The sequence below is a fragment of the Chenopodium album genome, chromosome 12 (assembly GCF_948465745.1).
Source record: "Chenopodium album chromosome 12, dcCheAlbu1.1, whole genome shotgun sequence".
Lineage (NCBI taxonomy): Eukaryota > Viridiplantae > Streptophyta > Magnoliopsida > Caryophyllales > Amaranthaceae > Chenopodium > Chenopodium album.
Window position 1 is genome coordinate 52,651,504 of NC_137845.1, and position 23,100 is coordinate 52,674,603.

At 33.3% G+C, this 23,100-nt stretch overlaps 1 protein-coding gene across 3 annotated transcripts; it reads left to right on the top strand.

Moving 5' to 3' along the window:
• Positions 1 to 11,050: 11,050 nt before the first annotated feature.
• Positions 11,051 to 17,190, top strand: LOC145570614 (uncharacterized). 3 transcript variants are annotated; one of them, XM_081629742.1, is made up of 5 exons: positions 11,051 to 11,162; positions 11,531 to 11,626; positions 11,811 to 11,961; positions 12,055 to 12,253; positions 16,897 to 17,189. In XM_081629742.1, the coding sequence occupies exons 2-5, from the start codon at positions 11,532 to 11,534 to the stop codon at positions 17,013 to 17,015; spliced, it is 564 nt and encodes a 187-aa protein (XP_081485868.1). In that variant the 5' UTR covers positions 11,051 to 11,162; position 11,531; the 3' UTR covers positions 17,016 to 17,189. The 3 variants fall into 3 exon arrangements, with proteins under 3 accessions (XP_081485868.1, XP_081485869.1, XP_081485870.1); XM_081629743.1 differs by having other exon boundaries at positions 11,057 to 11,162; positions 12,055 to 12,183; positions 16,897 to 17,188; XM_081629744.1 differs by lacking the exon at positions 11,531 to 11,626 and having other exon boundaries at positions 11,103 to 11,162; positions 16,897 to 17,190.
• The last annotated feature ends 5,910 nt before the right edge of the window (positions 17,191 to 23,100 follow it).

Below are 23,100 nucleotides of genomic sequence, written 5' to 3' on the forward strand. Positions count from 1 at the left end.
TTCGTCCATCACCAGCTAGAATTAATTTTGAATCAATTAGTTTTCTAGAACGCATACAAGGAGATGTTTGTGGGCCCGTACACCCTCCATGTGGACTATTTAGATATATTATGGTTTCAATTGATGCATCGACTAGATGATCACATGTGTCCTTGTTATCAACTCGTAACCTGGCGTTTGCGAGATTACTTGCCCAATTGATTAAGTTACAGGCACATTTTCCAGATACTTCTATTAAGACTATTCGGCTTGATAATGCTGGTGAATTTACATCTCAAGCTTTAAATGATTATTGCATGTCCATTGGGATAAATGTTGAACATCCTGTAGCACATGTTCATACACAAAATGGTCTGGCAGAGTCATTAATTAAACGTCTTCAGTTAATTGCTAGACCATTGTTTATGAAATCCAATCTCCCAATTTCTGCTTTGACCTGATTTGACCCACGTCTAATTACATACGTTACTACTTCGTATATTTTAAGAGAGATCAATTGGATAAACAAGTTAGAGCAGATAAATATACAGTACTATTCTGCATGCATTAGAATGAAACTTAGAGTTAGAGAGCTTTAATGCATTTATTGAAAAGTAAATACAGAATAACAATATTGCTAGAATAATACCGTACTTAGAAAGTTCTAACAAAGGATTATTTGAATTGCTTTAATGCACTATTTAAAAAGTACGGATGGAGTAATAGAAAAAAAGTATTGCTATAATAACACATAGAGACCTAATAATAGTATGTATAATAGGATTACGTAAACGTACTGGAACTGTAGTAGCAAAGAGGTGGTGCACTAATCAAAATCCCAGATGTGGGATTGTTATAAAATCCAAGCGTGATGCCATCGCCAATAGACGTTGATATTTTTCATAAGCTCATATTGCTTCGAACTCCAATAAAGACCGCAGATCTTAACAATCAAATTCAAAGCTTGGTCCTTGTGAATGGAATCGAAAGGCACACCCGAAACATGTAGCTGTAAATCGATTGTCTTTTGGTTATGATCATCCGGTAGGGAAAAAGGGTCAAGCGTTGTCGAAACAAGAAAGTATCCCTGGTACTCAACCCACTATTGGAGAGAATTGAAAAACATAGGTTCGTTGTTTTGGTTCTTGAAGAATAGGGTTAAGTTCAAATCTGCCCCCGTGTTATTACGAGCCACCTCAACCTCAAGTGAATTGATTTGAAACGTGAATTTGTTGTTAGGTTGTTCTTCCCAAATCACAATTACTTAGTTGAGTAGTATTACCTGGTACTCAACCCACAATTGGAGAGAATTGAAAAACATAGGTTCGTTGTTTTGGTTCTTTAAGAATAGGGTTAAGTTCAAATCTGCCCCCGTGTTATTACGAGCCACCTCAACCTCAAGTGAATTGATTTGAAACGTGAATTTGTTGTTAGGTTGTTCTCCCCAAATCACAATTAGTTAGTTAAGTAGTATTACTAATGTTATTAGTAATATTTGTAGTTGTAAGAAAGAAAAGAAAATGAAAATAAACAGGAGTGAATGCATGCATTTGGATAGTTGGGAGATAGAAGTTTGTGGACTAATAAAGTCCAAGTTGGTTGAGCATTAAATGGTGATGATGATTTTAGACATAATATGTCTAGTTTGGGGGGACAAGCTCTTCCAAGTGTTGAATTGGTTGCTTGTGTACGTGAGAAGCTTGGTGAGGTGTGTTGAAGAAGTCAAGGAGGATGGCATGTGGTAGAAAGCTTATGTGAGAAGCTTTGCACATATATGTGTTTATATATGTGATGTGCCGTGTGTGTTGAAGTGTGTGTAGGAAGAGAAACTACCAAAGAGTGAGGCTAGCAAGAAGAAGGGTGTGTACGAGACGACATACACCGTGAGGAAGTGGAGCTAGCAAGAGGTAGTAGCTAGCAATTGAGAGTAGAAACAGTGAGTGCATCTCCATGTGAAGGAGGGTACAATAGCTGTAGTAGTGAGGGAGGAATAGACGAGAGGCAAACACAATATTAGTGTGAGGTAGGGCTGAGCAAAACTATCCGAAAATCCGATAATCCGATCCGCAACCGATCCGAAAATTATGGATAACCGATTCGAAATAAATTTCGGATCGGATATCCAATCCGAAATAATCGGATATCGGATATCGAAATATTGGATTTCGGATATCCGATATCCGAAAAAAACAACTTACTTTTTTTCGTATACTGATTCATTAACTCCTAGGCCTAAGCCCAAACCTTAACCTAAACCCTTATTTCATTTATTCCCTAAAAATGCAGAAAAACCTCCCACCCACCGCCACTTTCTTCTCCTCTCTCCTCTCTCCCTTTCTCTTTCTCTCTCCTCTCTTTTTGTCCTCTCAGATCTCAAGCTTTCAAAGACTAAAATTCCACTCCCAAACTAGCTAGAAATCCACATTCCACACTGAATTTTTGTATGAGTAATAATCTCTTCCGGTAGCGGCGAGTCGGCGACTTCCCTCTTTCTTATTCGATGTTTGTTATATTTAGAAATTTGTGGGGTTGTCATATTCTGATATTTGTAGGTTCATCAGATTCAAAATATATGAACAATTGTACTTTTCAATTACGAGTTTGATTATTCAGTCATGAATGTCAAGATACAATGTATACAAGTTTTGTTTTTTTTTTTTTTTTACTTTTACAGCATGAAGTATCAATTTGCCTTTTTTTTTTGAAACCATCAATTTTCCATAAAAAACAAATAAAATTTGCCATAAAATTTTAACAATTTCAAAAAAAAAAAGTATATTATAAAAAGGGTCGGATATTGGATATCCGAACTATCCAATCCGATATTTTCGGATATCCGATTTATCGGATATCCGAAAAATTCGGATCGGATACGGATATCAAATATCAGAGTTTTCGGACACGGATATCTGATCCGAAATTGAATTTCGGATCGGATATCCGACCGTGATCAGCCCTAGTGTGAGGGGGTATTTTAGGAGTAGTATAAGTACCAATGTTAAGGGTACTTAGTGTAGACTATTCTACAATACATTTGTATCTAGTATGATAATTGTAGTGATGGTCATTGTACTCCCTTAATTATTGCTGAAGTTGTTTCGTCCGTGGAGATCTGGACCGTGGTTTTTCCGCTTATTGATGAAGGGTTTTCCACGTAAAAATCTTGTGTGTTGTTATTTTATTATTCTTCCCGTTGTTGTGTTTATCTGTTGCTCCGACCCCAACAGCTAGTATCAGAGCTACTTGTATCGAAAGTCTGCCTAATATTGTGTTGTTTAGGTAGCGTGTTCTGGATGATAGTTAGCAATGATGCGAGTTGAGAGATCCAGTCTATGTTGTTGTTGTCTTATGTCGAAAGTTCTCCTAATAATGTGGATGGTTAGGAGACGAGTCCTTTGTTGGGGTGTTCATCCCAAGTCCCACATGGAAAGATTAAGGAAGGGAGAAGCTCCTTATAAGTAGAAGAACACTCCAAATAGTATGAGGCCTTTTGGGTTGTGCTCAAAAACAAATCCGTGCGGGCTTGGTCGGCCCAAAGCGGACAACACCACCCCTCTAACTGATATGGACGATTAACTGTTAAATTGAAAGGGTAAGATCATATGTGATGCCTGCATGGTCTGAAATTGTTATTGGTTCATGGAACACCCTTCCACTACCATGGGATTTAAACCAAAAAGAAGAGACAAAGGCTTTATCCAACCTTTCCATAACTAAACCACTTCCTAATCTTTTATTTGTCCAAGTAAACCTTGGACCTGTAAAAGGGACTTCAAAAAGATCATTTTTGAATCTCCAATCTAGAAAATTATCTACCCCTCTTATATTAGCATTTCTCCCTAACTTATCTAGTAGGAGATCAATTTGGTTAAAATCCCCTAGTAGTAAGCAATTAGGATACAAAGACAACAGTTCACTTAACTTATCCCTAACAAAGATCCGATCCTCAAGGGCCGGAGCACCATAAACAAACAATACATATTTTTCCATACCATTACCTTCCAGAATTTTACATAGAATAATATTCTGAGAACAAAAAAGAGGGGTAATGCAAGCACTACTCCAAGAAAACACAGCCAAAACCCCTAGAACCTATAAAGTTTACCCCAAAATAAAAATTAGGGAATAAATAATCCAAAAGTGGGTTTACATCAATTACATTCATTTTAGTTTCACATAAAAACAGAAAATCAGGTTTTTTTTTAACTAATTAACCATACTAGATAAGGAATTTTAGGGGCGTATGGGTCATTTAAACCCCTACAATTCCACGAAATTAGCTTCATAATTGATTTGGGAGCTGAATCGATGCAGCCACCTCATCAATATTTTCACCAAAGAGCTCCACAAAAGAATTTTGAATTGCAAGGTGTGAATCCACCTCCATACAGTCTTCATCAAACTGCTTCAATTTCGACGCCACTTCTTCGCTTCGTACTTTCTCTGCCTGACCAGAAGATGAAGAGCCTGAGTTTGATTTCCTTTTCGTATCCCCTTTGATACAGGGGATATAAGGTTTGACTCCCCAAGCCCGAGCCATATCCAAATCTGAGATAGCTTTCGAGGAGAACTTGAGATGACCACCTTTGTCTCGATGCCATATGCTAAAAGCGCCCTTTTCTGACTAACGATTGAGGGTCTTTACCTTCTTGTTCTCTCCCCAAGAGATATTATAGAAGCTTTCCCTTATGCTTGAACCATCTACAGATTTAGTTTGATCCCCTACAGCTTTCCTTTTCCTGTTTATGACTACTTTCCCAATTGAAGGACTTGAGTTAAATAAGCCCTCAAAATCTATGGTATGAGGTTGAGAGATTGGCATCACAGGAGTATAAGGGGGGTCATACTCCGTCAACGGCCAATTCGAAAGACCCGTTCCTGGAATAATCGGGCCTTCTGCAATGAATCTAGGACCAGTAGGTTGATCATATGGGAACACACGAGTCAGATTACTTCTAGAATTTCTTAGAGATCTTGCAAGCCTCCTACCTGTTTCAATAAGATTATAAGCAGAAGATGTAATCTAAAAATCATTATCATATTACTGTAGGCTTTACCCTTGGCTCAAACCATCCCGAGCTTGGGATAGGGATACTCAAGGGAGGAACAAAGATGTCAAGATTGTGAAAGTATTGGGGTCCAACCACAACACCGAGGAAGCAACATGGGAGGCTGAAGATGAAATGAGGAATTGTTACCCAGAGTTGTTTTCCTAAGGTTAGTGGTTGAGTTACGGTGACGTAACTCCTTTTAAGGGGGGTAGAATGCGATAGAGTTTCGCACGTTTGCCTCTTTAGTCATTTTTGGTGTGTTTTGAGTCGTCTTGAGTCAGTAATGACCGTTGAGTTAGTCTAGGATGTGCATGAGTCTATATTTTTAAAAATTGAATTCTGAAAGATTTTTCTAGGTTTCGAGGTCGAAACTTCTTTTAAGGGGGGTAGACTGTAATACCCCGTATTTTCGTACGTATTTTTCTAATTAATTCAATATTAATTAATTTATAAAAAGGGTATTTTAGTAATTTAATTGATTATTTGAATTTTTGGAGCCAAAAGAATATTTGAATTTTGGCGCCAAATGTGTTTTAAATTAATTCTTAATTAACTATTTTTAATAAGTATCAATTATTTTTTATTATTCGGATTTCTTATTAAATTATTTAAATATTTTCGGATCCTTCCTAGATTATTCTTGAATTTTCTCTAGATTATTCTATAATTTTCGGATTTTCCTAAATCCTTCTACAATTTTTGGATTTTTCCAATTTTGGTATATTAATTATTTTAACTATTTTAATTATTTACGGACTCTTCAAAATAATTATTTCATATTATTTTATTTTTATAAAAACCGAAAATATAGCCTTATATTTTCGGATTTTTCAACTTATGGAAATTATCTAATTTTATTAATTATTTTGGAATTTAAAGAATAATTATTTATTTATTATTGTTGACAAAACCGATTTTAATTAAGTAATTTCGGATTTTTATTAATTAAAAATATGATTTTATGTTATTTTATAAATTAAAAGAATTTGGAAAATTATTGTTTTAGTAAATTTAATAATTTTCGGATTTTCTAATTATTTAATAATTATTTTAATTCGCTAGATTTTCCTATTTTCATAAAATAAATCTCCTAAATATTTTGGTCATCCAAAATAATTCCATAAAGCTTTTAAACTTATTTTCCAAGCAAAGGATCTTGCCTAAAAATTATTTCATGTCCAACTAAACTTCCTTAAATCTATTTTCTTGTTCATCAATTCTAAACATGCTATATTTTATTTAACTCCTTGTGCAAGATTTTCCTTACAATAGTTCTTTCCATATTTCATGATTTTCATCTTTCCTTAAACCTTAGCATTCTTACACTATAAATACCCCCTTCCTACACCTCACAATTAAATCTTCTCAAATTATTTTATTTTTCTCTCTTTTTTTTCTCTTTCTTTCTCTCGGTTTCTCTCCTCTCCGGCGACCACCACCAGCGCCACCCCTCTCCGGCGTCCACCACCGGCAGCCACCTGCTGCCGCTTCTAGCCGTCCACCTTCTTCCTCCTTTTGGTCTTATATCCTTCTATCTTTTCTTCTTAAATTGTTTTAATTATTAATCACATATTTATGTACAATTATTATTATTATTATGATTTCACAAATTGTTTTAATTTATTAAAACAGAAAATTTATATCATGTTTATGAAAATTAAATAGTCCATGCACATTAGAGAGTCTAGTTTATTTAATTGTAATCATTTGTGATAGCCTTATATTAATTAAGGTTATATTATTATTGTAGGGTGTTGATTCGTGATTTTCTCCTATATTCGTTATAAGATTTATTTGCAAAGGTCAAGGTACGTTTAGGTGGCTAGATCCTTTATTACAAGCGTTTTGTTAAAGGCGTGATTTTTGTGATTGATTGTTAAATTATGTTTTAATTGATTTGAAGCATGTATAAATTGATTGAGATATGTTTATTGGTTTAAACAAAATTGATTTAATTATTAATTAATTAAGGGTTTTCGAATTTATTATTATTATTTGGAATTTAATTATTATTATTATTATTATTATTATTATTATTATTATTATTTCAAAAATATTAAAATTATGATTTACTATTGATTTTCGAAATTAATCATGATTTTATTATTTGGAATTTTCTAAAATACTACTTAGGGCTTTCGAAAATAATGTGGATTAAAAGTGATTTATTTTAATTGATGATTTTTTAAAGGATGGATATTATTATGCCTTATAGGCATTGGATTATTAAAGAGGATGATTGAAAATTATTCCAATTATTATTGTATTGAAATCCCCCTACAGGGATTTGGGTTGTAAGACCTTGAAGTTTGTATGACCAGGTCTTTCCTCAAGTATGACCTTTGTACATAAAGTAATCATCTTGGGGGGTGTGCACACTTAGGAAGAGGATATTGGAATTGGAATTGGAATAAAGGATTATTGGAATTAATTAATTAAATTGGTTTATACCAAGTATTTATATTCTTTTGGAAAGTTTCCATATTTGGAAGATTACTATTTTTGGAAAGTTTCTATAATTGGAAATTGGTTATTTTTGGAAAGTTTTTATAATTGGAAATTGGTTGTTTTTGGAAAGTTACTATTTTTGGAAACTTACTATTTTTGGAAAGCTACTATTCTTGGAAATTTAAATTATACAAATAAAATAAATGGTTGTCATATTATTATGACTTGAGTATTCAAAAGCATGTTTGAATTATTAAAGTTGTTTTACAGATCTAGCGCTTGAATGTACTTAGCATATTTTGCTAATTCGAATTTCCTATTTGTTTTGGTTTTGCCCTGTTTACCATAATTGGTAAGAAGTGGTTTTTCAGGTCTTGATATCACTTGCATGGGAGCAAGGGAATCCACATAGACTAGGAGTTTTCATGAGGAGTCTTTTATTTTCATGTCTTTTAAAACTAAGTAAGTATTCATATACTACTACTACTATGGTTTGGTTTTCAATAATAAAGTTGGTTTTATTTTAGTATGGGTTGGTTTAAAACTACCCTTATGTTTTCACGTGGCGGTAATACACCCAAGTTTATCTTCACGGTATAATTATACGTATTATACTAGTATTTCCGTAGAGGGAGAATTGGGGGTGTTACAACCATGGGAAGAAACCATCAAGATCCTCCCCTAGTCCAAACCTTGTACCTTGATTATGCACCTGGACTTGTTTCGAACGCTGGCATACAACGTTCTCCACACTAAACTCCGAATTATCAGTCGAGGCAGAGTAAAATCGCTCTGTACCGCCACTATCAGTACTTCCCTCAGACAGATCTGAGTCTTCCTTTCTGTACCTGTCACTAAAAGGTAGATCTTCTGGTTCTTCATATCGAATAAGATTAACCTCCGAATTTCGGTACCTATAAGTGTTAGGCAAACCTTTCACATAGTTTGACTAGTGAGGCTGCACACCCGGACCATATAAAATCCTCAAGCCCCTCTTTTCGAAAGAGGCAAGACGACAGCTCAACCTTCGAGAGACTTCATCCTCGAGTACTCTACATCGATTCCTGTTATGTCCAACACAACCACAATTTTTACAAAATTTAAATACACCTTCATACCTGAAAAAGACCCAGATAACCTGATCTCCTTCCATGGGTATAAAGCAACCCGGGATGAGAGGTATCAACCAACATTCGAACCCTAATATCCGCATGCAAGCTGTGTCCTGGCCTTGACTGCTCATATTCTTCAATATACTCGACATGCGAGAGAATTTGGTTAGCCCACTCTCTGGTTAGGTGCATCAAGGGAAGACCCTGAACTCTCACTCAAAGCCTTGAAGTATCATAATTGAGATCATAAGGGATATAATAGAAGTGGTATCGTCTGAGATTAATTAATCTTCCCTCGAAAATATCAGAATGCACACGGATGATACCATCCAAATCATAGACATTAAAGCACTCAAACAAGAAATATTTCCCTGCTTGATGCACACGAATAACCCCCCTTTTTATCCAACTAGAATTGATAACTTGTTGAATAACATCCACAGAAGGAGGAAAGGGCCCCATAAAAAGGCCAATTGCACATCTATTATAATTAATTGACCCTGAATAAGTAAAACCAGCAGGAGGAGTAGCTAGGATTCCCATTCTTGGGTCTTTTTCATGGTCCCTATTAAAGTTATTGTTATTTTTGTTTAGATTATCCATTAAAGAAAAACAAGATCCCCAGGGCAAAGACACAGAAAAGAAGAAGAATAGAATATAAAAGCAGAAAAGAAGCAACAAAGGAAACTAAAAGACACAGTAGAAAAGGAAGCAAGGGCTTCTATTTAAACACCACCAGGTAGCAAATTATAGCTTCAATTAAAAACTACATGCAATCCAAGTGGCAAAAAGGAGATAGAGGTTTATAGAAAACCAGAGGCGGAGGAAGCTTGTATAGAATAAAAAAAGACTAGAGGAAATTGAGTGTTTGAATAACTCAAATCCTATTGGATAGAAGGAAGATAGAAGGCCAGAACAATGATTACGTATAAATCTGACTAGAACAAAGATATGGGAGGATATTGAGAATACATGTAACAGTTTCCAAGAAAACTCAACTTAGTGAGAGGAACTCTCAATTCTAGAGAGAGAATTTTTTTTTAAAAAATATAATAGTCAACTACTATCATATAAGTGATTGATATCAAAACCATATTAATGAATAATTGAATGATTTTTTTAAAAAAACAAAAATGCTTTGTACTTTTTTTTGTAAAATAAATATAATAATTGTTTAATAAATGAATGCCTTACATTTTTTTGGGTGCATATTTCCGTATTTTTTCATTTATGAAAAGAGCATATTTCCAAATTATAATTATTAATTAATTAATGGGTAAATTATATAAATTTATTTATCTTTGTGATGGCTTAATCATAATTCATAACTAAGCTTAATTTTGTGATAACATAACTTAATCAACAATCGATCACGCATCTTTCAATCAATAAGCTAAAAATTACTAAAATAGATAACAATTCTTAACAATATAACTCTAGCCATTAATATTTAACGCACACATCGCCTGCACATAAAGGCTATTATGATTAATAAATAGATTAGATTAGATTAGATTATTAACCTTTTTTTTTGAAACAAATCAGATTAGATTATTAACCTGAGTAACCTGTTAACATTAGAATTTTACTCTCATACAAATAAGCAATATTTTTTTAAGCCTAAATCGCACAAAATTAGGAATTTTTCCGAATAAAATTATATACGAAGTGACGGTGTACAGAGTTTAGTTTAAACCGCACCAAACCACAAACCAAACCGTATTTTAGCGGTTTGGTTTGGTTTAGGGTTTTAAAATACAGTTTGGTTTGAGAATTTTTTCAAACCGCAATTTATGGTTTGGTTTGGTTTTCAAAACAATTAGAACCAAACCAAACCGCAAACCGTAATAAACCGTTATATAACAAAATATGTTTTAATGGTTATGTTTTTTTAGGACTAATAATATATTATTTCCGGTTATTATTATTTGCAACGATTTGACATAAAGTGTGTGAGAGAGAGATGTCTAATTGTAGCAAATAATAATAACCAGAGGTAGTATAAAGAGTTAGTATGGATGTTTTTATATATATATTAATCTATCCTTATGTTTTTTTTTTTTTTTTTTTTTTATATAAACCAATTAAGTTTGATGATATTAACTAACTTTAACAACTAAAAAATATATCATCAAAATAATAATTTAGAAATTGTTAAACCGCAAACCGAACCGCACCAAACCGTTTTAATGCGATTTGGTTTGGTTTGGTTTGACTCCTAATATGGTTTGGTTTGGTTTGGAAAAATCTCAAACCGTACTTTTACGGTTTGATTTGGGTTATACCTCAAACTGCACCAAATCGGACCGCGTACACCAAGTGTTTAAGAGGGTCGATGCTTTCCCTCAAAAAAAAAAAAAAAAAAAAAAAAAAAGTGTTTAAGAGGGTCGAGGGTCCGAGGGATACAAATATACAATACATGAATTAAAAAAATAAAATAAAATAAGAATAATCATCTTCTCTGTTTTTATTCACCAAAAAAAACAACTCTCTTTTTCATCAAAAGCGCACTCCTTGATCTCCAATGAGGCTACTCCTGTTATGTCTATCCTCCATTGAAGCAGCTTTTGAGGTAATGTTGTTTCCTTTTGTAATTTTCGAAAATCAATTTCACAATCTAGGGTTTGCCCTCTTTAGAAGTATCTGTCAGTATAGTCAATTTAGGGTTTTTCTTAATTCGATTATTGAATTACAGGTTAAAATTATTAAGGTGATTTTTCTAGCCTAAATGTTAATAGAGAACTATGAAATTGAACCTTTCTCCTTAAAATTATGAGCCTAATTTGGTAATTGAATCAAATTCGGTTGATTTAGTGTTAGGATGGAAATAAAGCGGATGTCTTTTTCTAATTGAATCGAATATGGTTGATTTAATGTTAGGATGGAACTAGGGCGGATGTCTTTTGCTAATTGAATCAAATTTGTTTGCTTTAATGTTAGGATGGAACTAGGGCGGATGGCTGCTGAGCTAGATATTCTTACCTTGAATCAGAGACTCGATCAATTGCATGCGGAGCTCGAACAAATTAATTCAGAGTAATCCTAATTTCTTATAGTATTAGGTTGTCCGTTTTGAATACTGAGCTAGAAATTGATTTTTGTTGTGAGATAGAAATTGGTTTGTTTACAAGTATATCTCAGAAATAAATTGGGATTTTCTCATTTTGAACTCGAAGTTAATAAATTTGTACTAACAATATAAATATTGTGGGTGGTGAAGGACTTATTCGGCATTCTTACCTGATTGGGATCCCCCTTATGAATTTCCTCCTGGACGCGATGACTGTTATCTGATGGCTTTGGAAAAGGACCGCATTGACAGCATTAAACCTTGTGCTGAGGCTGTCTTGAAAATATTTAACCAAGAAAATGTATGTACCAACAAATCAACACCTGTAACTTATTCTTATGTCTGTTGTTTTGGTTTTTGTTCTTTACATGATCGTTGGCCTGTCTCATTGCAGCTTACAGACTATGAACTTATGGATTGTCTCGATATCTGTTTTGCTCGAGATTATGATTTTTTTGCTCATTGCAACTTCACTGCCAAGCCTAAGTCAGCTCCCTTGAAAGCCGGCGATTTTTCCTCTAAGGTGTTCTTTGCTGAGTTGAAGATGAATTCTAAAAATGAAATTATTCCATCTAATTATGTTGTGTTGGATGGTGAGCTTTTAATAACTCTCTCTTTATTGCATTGTCATTTTGAGACCTTTTTTGTTTTTATTATTTAACTTTTCAATTTAACCTCTCAATCTAGTTCATATGCTATCAGAATGGTAAAACTGCTCTTTTATTTCATATCTAAGTACAAGATGGTCACTATCTTAAAATGTAAACCGATTGTTATACCAATAAACATTCTAAATAGGGTAACCAGGAAATCTTTCTCTAGAGATAGGTTGTTCTGCTAGATCTGACTTGTTCTTAGTGGGCTCAATGTTTGTCTTACTAGTCATGTACTGCTTTGGATTTAACTTGTGGTTACTCTAGTTCGTATTATGCGTATTATGTAATTGAAAATTATCCGGGAGTTGGAGTGATCGGCGACATGTCTTTGCAAAAGATAATTTCCTTACATATCCTCATAGCTAGTAGCTAGTAGGGTGGGTCGGGGTAAAGTCCACATGGAATAAGCATATGAATCAGTGTCACCTTTTTAAGCAAGCACCAAACTCCAAATGATAATGTTCCCACTAGCATGCATTAAGTTATTATCTAATTTTCTTTGACTTCCCAACTAATAACCAGAATATCCTCTAAAAAAAATAGGTACTCCCTAAATAAGCATACTTACGTTAATGAACCTATTTCCCCCACTATTTCTATTTTCCAACCAAAGGTTAAGCGATGTAAAGGGCAATGTGAACAACTCCTAGCATCTCATCAATTCACACCACCCACTCTTGTGAATGTGGTGGCTTATAACTTAATAGGACTATGTGAGTCTATGTCTTACTTAACCCAACCTCGTGTTGGTGATTGATTCACTAATTAGTGATCAAACATAGTAAATAAATGCACCTAGAATCCCTTGAACCCTCTTTTGAGCTACTATTCAGGTAGTAAAATTAAATACTTTAACTAACTATGAGTAATTCATTAGATGCCTAGAGGGTAAAGATGATTTATTCCAATTACAAAAAAGCATTATAAGACCATCTCCAATGGTGAGACTCTAGTAGTATTTTTTAGGAGAGAGAAATTTTTTTTTGCAAAGAATACCAATAGGTTGGTATTTAAACTTAGCAACTCTAAAAGAAAGTTTCTAGGTTTAGATACTCAACTTGAGTTTCAATTGACAAAAAATGTGGGGCCCTAACTAATATTATAATAATTCTATATTTATTTAACTTTTTTAAAAATATAAATAAGCCAACAACCCCTCAAATAAAAAAGATAAAAGAAAATAATTGGATATGATGGGCCCAATGGAAAGTGACATAAGTATACTTAAATGTGAGTCTTACCATTGGGAAATTATAAATTATATGAGTTGCTAAATTGAGAAATGGGTTGAGTATTACCATTGGGAGTGAAAAAATATTCAACTTGTATTTTAATACTCAAAATTGAGTCTCACCATTGAAGATGGTCTAAGGTCATTAATGGGAAAAGGCGAAAATAATAATCAATCCATCTAACACATGCTATAGGTTATCCAAACCTTAGCCTAAAATCTTACTCATAAACTATTGAAAACAAGAAAGAAAGCAATTAAAAGTTCATAAAGAATTTCTATGATTAAGGGAGCAATATGAACAAGTTAACAAATTCAAAGGAAGTAAACTAAGAAAGTATGTGAATAAATGAAAATAAACAGAACAAGTAAGTTAAGCATTTATAAAAGAAATAAAGAAAGATACAAAGATACATAGAGGAGAGAGTAAAAAGAAGTCATTTAGATTAATAGGAGTCTTTAAATCTTGATATCTAAAATCAAACCCCAAGATAACAAGCTTTCCTACTTCCTCTTTTACAACCCTCCCTCTCTTAAGAAGAATAGCTAATGAGGAATTAAGGTTTTCTGGTATTTATATGAAGGGAAAAAATTTACATATCTAAATACTAAATAAGATAAGTCTATGGAGTGTTTTGGTGGTCATTTTGATGGTGTCATAGCTTATATGGTCCAACGGTTGCTGTGACCCTGCCTAAAATGTCATAACCTCTGTTGCATGACAATTATTGCATGAACATGCTCGAAATCAGCCATGTACTGCTTCCGAAATGTTGGATTAAGTATCGACCATGGCTGACACGTTTTGGGCAAGAACTCTATCCTAGAAACATCTTAGAAACGATTTCATCCTCCCAATTAACGTTTTCCAGCCTTAATTAAAACTGCTATGTTATAAATATGTTGCTAACTTAATTTTTTTTATTCTTTAAATTGTGAGAAGAAAGTTTGCTGGTATAGACCTATGCGAAGAATAATTTTTTTTTTTGTGTGTGTGTGTGTGTGTGTGTGTGTGTGTGTGTGTGGGTGGGTGTGTGGTATAACTGTTTTTTAAAAGATGAGGGTAATTGGCTGACTAGCCAACAAGAGTACATCTTTATAAATTTCAATTTTTTAAGTATTTTTTTTTATATGTAAAAATTACTAGATAAATGTCTTATTTGTGGAGAAATATTTTCCATAACTTGCTTCTTACAAATATATTTTTTAACAGTTTAAAATTTTGTCTCCCTGTTTCTTACAATTGAGAATTTTCCATTTCCTAATTTCTCCATTTCACCGTTTCTGTTTACGTGCAACCTAGGTCATAACTCCTCTCTACTCGTCCGTTTGCGCATGTTGAGTAGGTTGCTTGATAGAAACCTCTTGAGATAGCTATCACCTCCAAGTCAAATTACCCTAGAATGTTTAGTAGGTTGGTATATATGTCCATTTAAATCAAACCCTTGTGCATCCACGATTCTATGATTGCCTCGCTCAATATTAATTTATCATAGGGCTCTATTTTTATGTCATATATGTCTCCAAAGGTGTACCTACAAGTTTAAAAGAATAGAAATGTTACCAAGTCATAAAAATTCAACAATATAAGCTAAAGTATATAAAGCAATAATATTATAATAGGATGTACTACTACAACATTTATATGAATTAATTAAGCAATAACTAAGGTAAAAGATGCTGAATGAAGGAGTAAAGGTGGTCAAAATGAAAGGAATCAGGGGGCTAATAATGGCTATAATCACCACTTATCAGGGAGTTTCGACTTTTAACCCTGTTATGAAGGAATGGGAGGAAGTAAGAGCCCACGTGGTCTAGATTTGTTGTTGCTTTTATTCTTCATTAAGGGGCTTAAAATATTTGGAATCTTGAGGCAAGGGCATCCCTTGTTTTTTGAAAGTCAGGTGGACTAATTACTGTTTTTCATACATCTGAGATCTGACACATAGTTCATATGTTAGGTTTTAGGTATGACTTACAAACGTGTTAAAAGCTTGGATGCATTGCATGCCTTTTTCTGTTTATTGCTTCTCTTCCCTGCTTATAGATTAGATCATTAGATAAAGGGAGAGAGGTGTTTTTGTATCTGTACATGGCTTTATTTAGTAGGTAAAGTTATTTTTGTAATCGGTAGAGGTTCAACTGTTGAGGTTCTTGCAGAATTTCCAAATCTCTAAAGTTCCAATGCACCTCAATTTTTTTTTTAAAAAATCATGTTTACATATTGAGAATGCTTATTAGTAGGAAAGGTCATTTTTTAGGATGTGAAGTGCTGGCTCTTGAAAACTAATTTATCATTCCGAGATTGTGATCATTAATGATCGTGTAATTTTTCATTAAGTTTTATTTTTTTGATTTCCTTTGAGAAATCAGTGCAATAAGCATAAGTGAGAATTTGTTCCACAAGTAGCAGTTACTATACTATCCATATTTAATCTTAGAATATATTAGCTGCTGTTGAGGGCAAGAGGATATGCTTGGCAACTTTTACTAGACTTGTGGGCACACATTTAAGGCATTATCTATCATGATTAACTGTGCTTTCCCTTAATCAAAACATAGGGTATGGATACAGTTTGGTATAAACTAATTTGTCTTTGATGAGTTTAGGATTTATTATTTATTCTATTTTATTATTATTTTAATTGTTATTGCTTTGAAAATTCCAGGTTTTGATATTCCAATTTGAAATACTCTCGTAAACCTTTATCCCACTTATATTGGAAGTAGCCTGTTTGTTTCCCTACTGGAAACCCTTTTTATTGATTACATAAAAAATTTAATTTTGCAAAGTAGATTATGTAATGTTTGTTTTACTTTATTTTTTGTTACATATATACAACTAAGTAGTAGTTTGATTTACTTTTTTTATTGTTAATTTTTGCTTTAGTATTTCTCTTAAGGAAATATGTTGTATCCTATTGTTGTTTTAGTTCTATTTGAAATTATATAGCTTGGTTGGATTTTTTTATTTTTTTTAGCAGTTACTTTTAAAACTTTACTGTATCCTGCCTTTTGTTTTAAAATTAATTCTAGCACTTCGTATATTTTAATTTTTATTTTTTACTGGAGTAGCTTTTGATATCAATTCAATCTATCCATGTTGAATGTTCCAGCTATTAACTTCAAAATATTGCATGACTTGATCAATATTTTCTTTAGAATTGGTGTTGACCTTTAACAATTGGTCTTGTAGATGCATCGAGTTAGTTATTTTGTAAATGCTTTATTACCTCATCTTCTCCTATTGTGATATTGAATGTACAATTTTTAACGTCTTAATACTTAGATGTTATTATTGTGCATTGGTTCTTAGATCTTAATTTTCTCATTTTCATGTGGATATCAGGTGTTAACTGGAAACTTGGCTGTGAGATGTGCCCAGAAGTAGTTGCTCATCCCACCTCTGGACCCGGTGAAAGGCTCTTGTTGTGTCGACACAGTCCTCACTTTATTCGTGTTGACTGATGAGGAATCTTGATAATATATCATGTTAACGTCTGTTGTAATTATTACAATACATTTCGTATTATGTTTTAAGGATTTTAAACTATTTTTACTCTAATGTGAGTTTGCATTATCTAGTATATATGTTCATGGTGCTAAGTATTAGTGCTGTTGTTAAACTTGGTGTGAGCTACTTATTTTAACTAGCATTTTGGCCCGTTCAACGAACGGGTTGAAGCTCATTTTATTTTTCTTGAAATGTGTTACTTATTTGTGTTGTATGTGTCGGTGATTTTTTTATAATAATTTGCTTAATTTTCTTACTTATAATTTGCAAGTTAGGAATACATAAAGATTTTAACATTAAATAATTTGTTATTTTAACTTTTACATTAAAAGGGGTATAAAGAGGAGTACAATTTTTTTTATAGTGAAAAACACTAATGGAACACTCCATTTCTTACTCAAATTTGCAAGTTAGGAATGCATAAAGACTTTAGCATTCAATAACATTTTATTTTATCTTTTACTTTAAAAGGGAGTATAAAGAGGAAATATTAATTGTTGTGTTATGTGGCATATGGGTGAATTATGATGACATGTGTCATATAGGTGATTGTGGTTTTGTTTTTTAAATACTAAAGTATAGATATAGATATAGATGTGTTGGACTTTGATTAAACTATTTTAATACTTGGGTCCAATATTTCTTTTTATTATAACGTGCGTGTATTCATAATTTGGTAACGTTATGTTTAAATGTGTGTTATAAATTGAAGCCAATTTATGTAAATGAATTGCGTTATTAAGTATAATATTGACTATCTTGTCAATATAGTATATATAAATATATAATATATGGACCTCTGCCTTTTCCTTTCAACTTATGTTACTCTGACTCTTTATATTTGCTTTAAGTACCAATGTCGGATCTTTGACATTTGGACACTTTAATTTGGGCAATCTCAAAAGATTTAAACACGAGTCCAAGTAACATACCTTTTAATAGATGACCATTCATCTTTGATAAGCTTGCCTCGTGTGAAAATTTGCATAAGTAAAGATTAGTGAGATATATTTTGTAGATTTGAAAGAGGAAAACGAAAACGGAGGGCATTATTTTCAAGGCTTTGAGTATGGCATGAGAGTAAGTATGAGAAGGCAACTGAACTTTGCAATAGAGAACCTATCAAGAGCTGCTGGCAAATGATATACATCCGAGAACTTAGATTTAGCAATGGAAATTTTCATTAGGTTGAAAATGGTAACAGGAGCAACCAAGAATAGTATTCAGATGTCAAGGTTTAAGACTTAAGGTTCTCATTTGCTTATTCTTAATTGAGTCCTAACGAAAGAAAGTTCTAATGAATTCCACTTACAGAGGTATTATGAGCTAAAGTCATCAATTCTTGCATTTTTGAAGAAAAGCATGCCCTCCCTACTAGGGCTGTTTAGATCTCGGGTACCCGAATTTCACGGGTCAGGTCACAGGATACCCGGCTTAATATCTGTTTTTTTTTTTTTTTTTTTTTTTTTTTTTTTTTTTTTTGGAACAGCTTTTAGTTGGCTGTTTGTGTATTCATTTTAAATAAACTGTCTACCATATAAAAAACTAAAAAACATGCTGTTTTTTTAATAACAAAATCTGTATCTTTGTTGTTATAAAACCTGCATTTTTTTTAAAAATAACCTGCTGACCGGGAATTGATTTCGGCACAATTCTTATTGATAATCGCACACCCCAAAAGTCAAGTGAAAGAGCAATGTTATTGTGTAAGCTAGGTGTGCGGAAATCAAAATTGTTGTGCGGAAATCACCAGCCCTGCTGACCTGCTGTAAAGCTTGTTATAACCTGTTTGGTGGCTGCTATAATCAATTAAAAAAAAAAAACAAGATTTTTTAATATAAAAACATGCATACTTCAAAACACTAAATCAAAGCTAGAGTCCACAAGTTTAAGAATCCATGAATTACATAACATCAAAGCTAGAGTCCAAGAGTTTAAGAGTCCATGAATTTAACTTCAAAACTAGAATCCATAAGTTAAAGAGTCCACAAGTTACATAAATTCAAGACAAGTTCAAAGCCACAAAAGCAAACTAGATAGAGGATCATTTCGTTCACTTGTGAGATCCGAAACTTCAATTGTCTCATCAATAACAATTGTTGGTTGATCCAAAGTCAAGTCTTTCATTCCTACAAAACACAAAAAAAAATTGAAAAAGATAATCACACATCACATATATTACATAATACATATATACCAAACTTGTGAAAGACATATATTAACTTGATAAAATCACCTTCTTCCTCCATAATTTCCGACTCAAGCTAGCTTTCTTCTATAGTAATTGGACATTTATTGCAAACAAAATTACAAACTGACAATTATTGCATAGAAAATTGCAAACTGACAAATATCATGCACTGCATCAACCAAGCCTACCAACCCGAAAATCGGCATATGAGCATCCGAATTAATTTTCAAAGATCATCGAATCTAATCACTTGGAATCTGAACTCAAGCACAAATTTGGGATTTTATTCCAAAAAATCGGATAATCTAGAAAAATCGAAATTTGATTGTCACATCGTAAGATAATATAAAAATTGGGAATTTTTTTGAATGAATTTGTTGATTTTTTATTTATTTATCATACTTTATCAGACTCATTACTACTTTAATACTCCCGGAGAATAAATTCCGGGGAACTTCATTTAAATCATTTCGAGGTATTCTTTGCAAAAGACATCAAGTTCCTCCCTAGAACCGTTAAAACATGTCAGTTTTTTGTAATAACAAACAAAGATGCTAATGAGTAAATATCCTACTTTTAAAGTTTCCTTTAACAGCCTTTTGTCTGAAGAAACTAAACTTAGCAGCACATTAGTGTCTGAAGAAACCTAAAGCTGGGATGGGCCTGCATGACACATTAGGTTTGAAGCTCATAGTAAGTGCCACATTGGTGTGTAGACCATGTTCTCATCTCTTCATCCAAATCCTAAAAAACACTGGCTAAACATGGAAGTGAAATATTGGTGTGTAGACCATAGTAAGCCAATCTTACTCAGCTATAAGACTTAGCATATTGTTGATAAATGCTTGAATTCAAATGAGTATATACACATGACACTTCATTTTGAACCAAAATCGGGATAGACTTCATCGACAATTCTAACACCTGTGCTATTGTACCCATGTTTGCCAAATTGGGACAGATCAGAACAACACAAAACATGGGTATCAATTCCTTTCTATGAATACATCACATATCATACAGCAAGCTTAATGCTTTGAAATTGGCAACCGAAATCATGCATAGCATCTTTGTTGTGGGTATTTACAATTAAGAACATGCATATATACAGGTCAGAATTCAGAAACAGTATCTGATTATACTGTGGTCTATATAATACAACACTTGATCAACTTTTAAGTCTTAACACATGAAACATCTAATGTATCCTATAGTTCAATTAAGACAGATGAATGTATCAGAATATAAAAACCATTTACCTGGTGATTTACTACAAATATAAAGGCTCAAAGCTACATGTTTAGTTCCTACTAGTTTATCTGTGGAAGCAACAAAGCCATCAAGAAAAATCTAGCCAAAACGAACAGCCTAGAAAGGTCTAATTCTATCTAGTTTGACAGCTGCAATAACAAATAAATTCCTAAAAACTGTGAGCAATTAGAATCATCAATTCCCCTAATCAGTCTTCTCCTCTAGTTCAGTTTCCATCAGGCTAATGTCATTAAGCAGTTCAGACAATTCATCTTCGTCGTCTGGATTCTCCATACTAATCTGAAACCCTGAAATATCCTGCTGAATGACAGTTGGAACATCAACTGATGAGTCTATCAGAGGACTCATATTCGCTTCCTTAGGCAAAACAGTATTATCAGCTTCTTCAACAGACTTAACAGCATCCTCAGAATTCTCATTAATGACAACATCCTCAGAATTCTCATTAACGACAGCATCGTATTGTACTATTTCATCCTTGTTTGAGAGACTCAGTCATATCATATCTGTCTTCTGCCTCTTCATCGCAGGCTCTGAGAAGTCTTTCTGACTCTGTTTTAGCAGACCCCACCTTATTAATCCCGGGCTTCTCCAGCTGCTTCTTATCATCAAATAACTTCTCCAGCTGCTCCTTGCCATCAGATAACTTCTCCTGCTCCTCCTTGTCATCAGATAACTTCTCCTGCACCTCTTTATCATCAGATAACTTCTCCTGCTCCTCTTTATCATCAGATAACTTCTCCTGCTGCTCATTATCATCAGATAACTTCTGCTGCACCATATCATCAGATAACTTCTCCTAAAGCTCCTTATCATCAGATAACTTCTCCTGCTTCTCCCTGTCATCAGATAACTTATCCTGCAGCTCCTTATCATCCGATGCTTATCATCATAAGATTGGCTTACTATATTTAGCTAATGTTTAGCACACCAATATTTCACTTCCATGTTTAGCTATTTTTTTTGGGATTTGGATGAAGAGAGAAGATCATAGTCTACACACCAATATGGCACTTACTATATATTAGCTTCAAACCTAATGAGTCATGCACACCCACTTCCAAGTTCATCTACAACATCAACAACCTTTTTCATTTCAGCAAAGCTAGCTCTTCCTATAATTGGCACTAGACTAAATCCTGCTCCTCCAACATCACACTATGGTCTCTAATATATTACCCCGTATTTACTTCCTACATTCGAATACCAATATACAAGGTCGGCCTAGGTACAAAGTAATAGTGCACGAGCAGCTAAGTTATGCAATAACTGGTGAGCTCCCTAGTTTACTACTAAGTATTTCATTGTTGATAACCCACTAAAAATACATTACATTGAACTAAAAATAAATTAACAATAAGGAAAATTTGTCAGAAACAACCTTTTAAAGTACCCACTTTATTTAAAACAACCTTTTAAATTTTTTTTTGCAACTTCAGACCACATTATAAATTTTTTTTATCAAAGACAACCAAATGCTACTTTCTGGCGTTGATTCTATTTTTCCCGATGTTGACCACTAGTGTGCAACGCACATGACCTCGTATATGCTTAATACACTAATTTTCCCTCCAATTTACTCGTACTAAAATAGGGATGAAAGAGAAACAGGGGTTTTAATAAGAGTTAATTGGAGGGAAAAGAGGGTGTATTAAGCAAAATAGGAGGTCACGTGACTCGCACCCTCGTGGTCAACATCGGGAAAAATAGAGTTAACGCCGAAAAGTAACATTTGGTTGTCTTTGATTAAAAAAAATTTATAATGTGGTTTGAAATTGCAAAAAATAATTTAAAAGGTTGTTTTAAATAAAGTGGACACTTTAAAAGGTTGTTTTTGACAAATTTTCCTAACAATAACCAAGATTTAATTCCAACGCACATTAAAATTTATCAAAATGACAGCCCACCAAAGTGTAATATAACCCCACATTGATTTTTTAAGTAAGGCTATATACTAATAACAATAGAAAAGTTTATTATATTACCTCAAAACTTTTCACTTGCTTGTTCCATTTCACCTTTTTTATAGTCATTGCAAAAAGTGATTAAATCTTGTTTAAACTCAACAGCAGTTTGAAATTCTTCAAGTAGTTCTTCAAGATGCAATGAAGGCACAGCACCTGCTCTCTTAACCCCTTCATATTTGCTTTTAAACTTGTCAAGCCTCCGACAAGTAATCTTTGAATCATCGATGATCCCTTTAATCTTTTTTATAGTTTCATCAATTTCATTCATTTTATTCATCTCCATATATGAATAAGCAGCCTTGAGTAATTCTTGACCCAATGACAGAGAGTTGTTCACACTATCGAGATTTTTACGAATATCATTTAACTCCTTCGACCAAGCAGCCATTTGTTTCTGGGATTGGAGAGCTGCAGGTGGATGGACGGGAGGAATCGAAGCCCCATAATGTAACTCTCTGAGGTTGTCAGATACCATCCAACTCAACCTAGAGAGACCTGTAGCACGATTATTCTGATAGAAAACATATAAAACTCCATCCAATTCCAAAAAGTCTAGGCAAGTTACAGCATGATAAGCTGTTTTCTTAACCCTCTTCCCAAGTGAATTTA